This window comes from Trichomycterus rosablanca, chromosome 3, assembly GCF_030014385.1.
Source record: "Trichomycterus rosablanca isolate fTriRos1 chromosome 3, fTriRos1.hap1, whole genome shotgun sequence".
In the NCBI taxonomy this organism is placed as follows: domain Eukaryota; kingdom Metazoa; phylum Chordata; class Actinopteri; order Siluriformes; family Trichomycteridae; genus Trichomycterus; species Trichomycterus rosablanca.
Window position 1 is genome coordinate 22,635,455 of NC_085990.1, and position 7,931 is coordinate 22,643,385.

General features: G+C 37.1%; 1 protein-coding gene across 1 annotated transcript; it reads right to left on the reverse strand.

The window, feature by feature from the left end:
• Positions 1-1,472: 1,472 nt before the first annotated feature.
• LOC134310651 (uncharacterized) lies at positions 1,473-3,268 on the reverse strand. Its single transcript, XM_062992284.1, has 5 exons — positions 3,176-3,268; positions 2,382-2,475; positions 2,091-2,178; positions 1,974-1,997; positions 1,473-1,853 (listed from the first exon to the last, which is right to left on the reverse strand). The coding sequence occupies exons 1-5, from the start codon at positions 3,264-3,266 to the stop codon at positions 1,473-1,475; spliced, it is 678 nt and encodes a 225-aa protein (XP_062848354.1). The 5' UTR covers positions 3,267-3,268.
• Positions 3,269-7,931: the final 4,663 nt, after the last annotated feature.

Consider the following 7,931-nt stretch of genomic DNA (forward strand, 5'->3'; position numbering starts at 1 on the left):
ATTTTTCGAAAAAGGACAAAAAACTTATGAGTGAAGATTGAAGTTCAACACACATTGATTTTATTTTAGATAGTTAACATAAAAACAATTATAATAACAATAATAATAATGATAATAATAATAAATAAAACAATGCAAAACCAGTAAGAACAAAAACTAAACTATGTACATTTATTTTACAGCATGTGAACCCGAGATCGTACTGCAACCTGAACACAGCTGTGCCTATCTTGCAGCTGTATTTTAGTGGTGCAGACCTCAGGGCTGACCTTCGTCTCTCCCGGGACACCATCGCCTCACTCATCACTTCATTAAAAACTGAAGCTGATCATGGGTGGAGCAGGGACATTGAAGTGTTGGTGTTCCTCTATTGGCTGGCACATGCAGCATCTTATCGTGTTGTGTCATGAGCCTTTGCCATACCCAAATCGTCTGTGCACGACATTGTACACAGAATGAGTAGGGCTGTCAGAGGGCTAGTCAGGAGGATCATCACCCTACCAACTGGTGATGAACTAGAGTGTGTAGGAGCTGGGTTTGCCCACTTGGCCGGATCCGAATGTTTTAAAGTGGCAGTTGGTGCTATTGATGGGTGCCACATTCGTATAAAACCCCCTTCTGCCAACGCACAGTGCTACCTAAACAGGAAGCTGTTCCACTCAATTCAGCTTCAAGCCATCTGTGACCACCTGGGGAAGTTCAGAGACATTTTTGTTGGTTACCCTGGGTCGGTTCATGATGCAAGGGTACTAAAGAACAGCCTATACGTTCTTGGGGATGGGGGTTATCCCTGCATTAACACGCCCATCCGGCTCCTGACCCCCTATCGAGAGCCTGTGCAGAACCCTGTACAGGCTCGTTTTAACAGCAAACTGTCCAAGGCCAGGAATGTGGTGGAAAGGGCTTTTGGAATGATGAAGACAGGTTGGCGTTCCATTTTCTTTAAAGCCCTTGAGGTGAGCCCTGTCTTCGCCCCGGAGGTTGTTGCATGCTGTGCGGTGCTCCACAACCTCTGTATCGCTCATGGAGACATTGAGCCAGAATTAACAGAGGTACATGTTGACCAACCAGAGCCTGTAATAAATGACATTACGTCAGGTGAAGATGCAAGAAAGCGTCTAGCTGCAGCTGTCTCAGCACCACAGCACCGCATACCAGCTCTTTATGAGCATGACTATGTTTAGAAAAATGTTTTGTTAATAGGTTCATGTTGTTTGTTTTTACGTTTAGTTGTACAGTTCTTGATTGTCTATTTACATTTACAGTTTATGCATTATTTAAAAGTAAAACTTTCTTAGCAAAATTTTTCATTTCTTGAATATTTTTTTAATTACAATTTCCAATTTTACCACTTTTTCTATTTTTAATTAATGTTAAATTAAAAAGAAAATCCTTTATTTCCATTAATTGCCAACACATTTTCTTTCTCACAACGTGCAATAACACTACAACACTTTTTGATTTTCAACTATTTATTTTTTTATTAGAATCTCTAAAATTTTTATAAACCTTTCCTCTCTCTCTCTTGCCTCCCTATCTCTCCTTTGCTCCCTCATTCTTGCTTCCTGCTCTCTCCTCTCCTCTCTCTCTCGTGTCTCTCGCTCTCGCTTTTCCTCTCTCTCGCGCGCCTCTTGCTCCCTCTTCTCCTCTCGTTCTATTCTTTCCCTTTCTCTTCTTTCCTCCCTATCCTCAGCCTCTCTCCATCTTCTCTCCTCTTTCTCTGCTGCTTCTATCTGCCTCTCATTTTCCCTTTCTTCCATCTCTCTCAGATATGCAACAAAATCTGTCTCCACTCGTCTCTTTTTGGCTGGGGTTTCCATGCTTCTCGAGGATGGTGAAGCTTCAGCAGCATCCTGGCCGGATGAGGAAATAAGGGTCAGTGGGCTAACTGATGGTCTCCCACCTATTGCCTCATCCATATCCACGTACCATTTCCAGGATGCTGCTGTTACTTCACCACCCTCTGTACTTACCCCAGTAGGTGGACACTTAAGTTCCTACAAGATTCATAAACACAGTACAAGGACCTTAACTTGTATTACAAATATTTTCTGATATTTTTACTGATCTTACCAACAAACAAAGCTTACTTTGTATTTTTGTTTGAGGTTCTCCCACTTCCTCTTCACATAAGTGGGAGTCACCTTCCCCTGCATTCTGTTCTCCAACACAAAGGCTCTACAATATAATGCACATAACAGTTATTAATGTATATAGCATACACTGCTTCAAAAAAGTTTGGTCATTAAAAGTTTTTAATGCTTTGAAAAAGTTAGCAAAACTTAAATACTAAAACTTGTCTTTATACCACCCTTTGTAATTAATATTATGCATAAGATGTAACACAAATTTTGTGTTACGTCAAACAAACAGTTACTTACTCAAACCCTCGAACGGCTGCATTCCGTTTTCCGGTGAAGAGGGCCTGGTTGGCCACTCTCCACCGGATAAGATTTTTTGTGTCTTCATCAGACCCTGCAATATCAAACATTACTTTAAAAAGAGATGGCTAGTGTGACTGTGCAGCAACATTACAACAATCATGAATATTTAGCCTCAACAACCCCAAAGCTAGATATGTTTAAGGATAGTTTGGCCCATATATTAATGCATTATATTATGTTATATAATATACAGTATATATATATATATATATATATATATATATATATATATATATATATATATATATATATATATATATATATACATAATATAATATGTTATATAACATAATATATATATATATATATATATATATATATATATTATAGTATATTATATATCTCATATTATAGTATATTATTATATTATATTTTAGTAAGCAAGTATTAAAGTATGCAAGTATTAAAATACATGTATTAAGTACACATGTAAAGTTGTACAACACTATGTAGTTAAATACATTGAATAAAAAGTAGTATATCGCTTTTATTGTCCTACCAGAATGACAAGATGTAAATCTACCAGCACCGACGTTAATCCTAGCACATGCGTTATCGGATTATATTTCTCGGGTGTACAACAATAACCTTGGCTGAGTTAAAAACTCACAGATAATGTGTATAACAATTTTAAAATCAGACAAAATCAATTCTGTCGTTTTACATAAAGCTAATCATAACGTTATTTAGGGTTGTACACAATAATAAAAAATTTTTTTTGTTTATCTTACTTACACTTGTACACAGAGGACTCCGCGTTTTCAGCCATCTTTCTTCTTCTTTCTTCTTCTGCTTCGAACGCCTACGCAGCTCCAGTTGCATTATGGGATACATTAGCGGACCGCAAGTGTGCATCGCTTGCATACTCAAACATGGCTGCCAAAGAAGTAGGTCATCCGGGTACTTCTCGCGTACCTCTTTATGCATACTATGTATTCGGACATACTAACCGCTCTCGCATACTTATTTCACGTACTATTGAGTATGGAAGTATGCGATTCCGGACGCAGCTCGCGTTTTCAGCCATCTTTCTTCTTCTTTCTTCTTCCGCTTCGAACGCCTACGCAGCTCCAGTTGCATTATGGGATACATTAGCGGACCGCAAGTGTGCATCGCTTGCATACTCAAACATGGCTGCCAAAGAAGTAGGTCATCCGGGTACTTCTCTTTATGCATACTATGTATTCGGACATACTAACCGCTCTCACGTACTCATTTCGCGTACTATTGAGTATGGAAGTATGCGATTCCGGACGCAGCTTTAGACTTTACTGATAATGACATATACAATGCTTTTTTCATCATCAGGCAAGCTCAGAAATGCCATTTCAGCATGGGTGTTTTACTGTTTTTGATCATTGTGAGTTTTTTGTTCATAGGGACATATCAAAATGCATTTCAGTATCAGACAAGCTCAAAGAAGTGCTTGAAAACAATGTTTTGGAGTTAGTGTTTTTTCTACATGCTTAATACTTTGTTAAAAGTGACTTCACAAAATCTAGTCTCAACGTCAGAAAAGCTTAACGAATCTCGTTTAGCCCAGTTCTGTAGTGTTTCAGTCTATTTTTTTTCATTCCTACTACGATGATGATATTATAACTGAATAATGCCTTTTCAGTCAGACAAGCTCAAGGCAGAGCATTAAGAACACTTCTGAAGTGTTTTTTTCTAAAACTTCGTTAAATGTCATATAATTCATTTAGTTTTTTTTACAACTATAATATTTTGTTGAAAATGACATTTAACAATCTTAAACGAGATTAAAAAAAGCCATTTGAGCAGTGTTTTAGTGTTTTAAAACATTTTGTTCGTGTATAGTGACATGTCAAAATCTATTTCAGTATCAGACAAGTTTATAGAATTTAGTTCTGTAGTGTTTCACTGGTTTTGAACATTCCTTTTACTTTGATGATAGTGACATTAAATGGAGCATTTTCAGTGTCAGACAAACTGATTGGAACAGTGCAGGAGTGTTTCAATGTTCATGCACATATCTTATCACCAAAGTTGGTGATAGTGACATTGAATAGCGTCAGCCAGGCCAAACACGTTCGTTTAGCTTAGTTCAAGAGTGGTTTTAGTGTTTTTGTATAATTTTATTACTTTGTTTATTGTGACATTACAACATGCATTTTCAGAATCACACAACCTCAAAAATCGTTTTATGCACAGTTCTGGAGAGTTTAATTGTTTTTGTATATTCCTTTGACATTAATAATAATGAAATTTACAATGCTTTTGTCATCGTTAGACAAACTTAGAAAAGCATTCAGACAAGCTCTAAAAGCGTTTAATGCACAGTTCTGGACAGGTTAATTGTTTTTGTACAGTCCAATGACTACTGATTTACAATGCTTTTTTCATCATCAGACAAGCTCAGAAAAGCCATTTGAGCATGGTTCAGGGGTGTTTTACTGTTTTTGAACATTGTGAGTTTTTCATTCATAGGGACATGTCAGACATGTCAGTATCAGACAAGCTAAAAGAAGCGCTTTTAAACTAAGTTTTGGAGTTAGTGTTTTTGTACATGCTTAATACTTTGTTAAAAGTGACACAAAATCCATTTTCAACGTCAAAAACGCTTAACAAATCTCGTTTAGCCCAGTTCTGTATCAGTCCTTTTTTACATTCCTATTATGTTGATGATATTGCTATTGCCTTTTCAGTCAGACAAGCTCAAGGAAGAGCAGTAAGAACACTTCTGAAGTGTTTTTTCTAAAACTTGTTTAAATGTCATATCATTTTCAGCGTCAGTCGAGCTCAAAGAAGTGCTTTGAGCACAGTTCTGCAGTGTATCATTGTTTTTGAAGATATTTATTTTTTCGTTTATAGTGACAAATCAAAATGCATATTCAGCATCAGACAAGTTTAGAGAATAGTTTTAAGCACAGTTTTGGAGTCGTTTCGTGTTTTTTTTACAATCATAATACTTTGTTGATAATGACATTCAACAATGCATTTAATGCATCTAACGAGATTATAAAAGCCCTTTGAGCACAGATTTAAATGTTTTAAAACATTTTAAAATGTTCGTATATAGTGAAATGTCAAAATGCATTTCAGTATCAGACAAGCTTATAGAATTTACTTCTGTAGTTTTTCAGTGTTTTTTTTTTACATTCATTTTACTTTGATGATAGTGACATTAAAGGGAGCATTTTCAGCGTCAGACAAACCGATTGGCACAGTGCTGGAGTGTTTCAGTGTTTTGTACAGTTCTTATACTTTGGTGATAGTGACATTAAATAGCCTCTGCCAAGCCCAAACACCTGCATTTAGCGCAGTTCCGGAGTGGTTTTAGTGTTCTTGTATAATTTTATTACTTTGTTCATTGTAACATTACAACATGCATTTTCAGAATCACACAACATCAAAAAGGAGTTTCATGCACATTTCTGAAGAGTTTAATTGTTTTTGTACATTCGAATGACATAATAAATAATGAAATTTACAATGCTTTTTTCATCATCAGACAACTCATAAAAGCATCACACAAGCGATTTGAGCATGGTTCTCGGGTGTTTTACTGTTTTTGAACATTGTGAGTTTTTCGTTCATAGTGTCATATCAAAATGAATTTCATGATCAGACAAGCTCAAAGAAGTGCTTTAAAACAAAGTTTTGGAGTTAGTGTTTTTTCTACATGCTTAATATTTTGTTAAAAGTGTCTTCACAAAATCTATTTTCAACGTCAGAAAAACTCAACGAATCTCGTTTAGCCCAGTTCTGTAGTGTTTTAGTCTTTTTTTACATTCCTATTACGTTGATGATATTGTAATTGAATAATGCCTTTTCAGTCAGATAAGCTCAAGGAAGAGCATTAAGAACACTTCTAAAGTGTTTTTTCCAAAATTTTGTTAAATGTATTATTTTTAGCGTCAGAAGCGCTTTGAGCACATTTCTGTATTGTATCATTGTCTTTTTCATTATCAGACAAGCTCAGAAAAGCATCAGACAAGCTCTATGAAGCGTTTAATGCTCAGGGGTGCGTTTCCCGATAACGATTGATCTCGATTGATCGATTTACGAACAACTTTAAGAATGACGAACGCCAATTTTGCGAGTGTTTCCCAAAAGCCCTCGCAAGTCTCCGAAACTACAAACAAGGTGTAAGTAGTTCTTTGTTTGCTCCGCCTCTGAAAAGGCACCGCCAGCCGAAAACTGAATCACCGATTATCATACAATTTCTCATTATTACCTCACAAAAAGCAAATAATTCATTAAGAAAACATTTTTTTTATAAACTACTAACCAATAGATCTTTAAATTAGTGGTATAAAAACATTACATTTGCAATCGCTATCTGTTGCATATCAAGCCTATAAATGGGCGCACAATTAACTTTTCATGCATCAATTCAGAAGCATGGCGAGCCTATAGCGCAAACGGGGGCACAATTTAGGAAAGAGAGGGCCAAGACTGGTGTATGTCAGCTATCTGCATCAGGCCTTACTGTGCAAGAGGAAGCAACACTGAGAATACTAGGCCCAACAGCCACTGAAGGGATATCTAGGGGAGTAGATGTATGTTTAAAGTTCTCATCTTCCCACCTCTGCTTACATCCCCTGTGCAACCTTCACTTTACAGCAGTCCTGGGTCATCTCCTGGGCCTTCCTCTGCACAGTCCAGTCAAATGGCCAGTTTCTTTGCCAGTTATACTGCCCTCTGAACAAGCATTTAATTTATTTCATTTAGATGTGTACATTAACAAATGATCTCATGTACTTTTTATAAGTGAATAAAATGATTTAAACATTGAAATACAACATTGCATATTTTATAGTCAAATTAGAATGAATGACCTGCATTATTTATATACTGAGCAGCCATAACATTAAAACCAGTTAGTGTGTGTTGTGCTGATATGAGTGGATCAGACACAGCAGCGCTGATGGGGTTTTTAAACACCTCACTGTCACTGCTGGACGGAGAATAGTCCACCAACCAAAAATATATCCAGCCAACAGCGCCCCGTGGGCAGCATCCTGTGACCACTTGTGAAGGTCTAGAAGATGACCGACTCAAACAGCAGCAATAGATGAGCGATCGTCTCTGACTACAAGGTGGACCAACTAGGTAGGAGTTTCTAATAGAGTGGACAGTGAGGACATGGTATTTAAAAACTCCAGCAGCGCTGCTGTGTTTGATCCACTCATACCAGCACAACATATACTAACACACCACCACCATGTCAGTGTCACTGCAGTGCTGAGAATGATCCACCACCTAAATAATATCTGCTCTGTGGTGGTCCTGTGGGGTTCCAGACCTTTGAAGAACAGGGTGAAAGGAGCTAACAAAGCATGCAGAGAAACAGATGGACTACAGTCAGTAATTGTAGAACTACAAAGTGCTTCTACATGGTAAGTGGAGCTTATAAAATAGACAGTGAGTGTAGAAACAAGGAGGTGGTTTTAATGTTATGGCTGATCTGTGTGTGTGTGTGTGTGTGTGTGTGTGTGTATATTAGGTAAGCATAATTCAAGT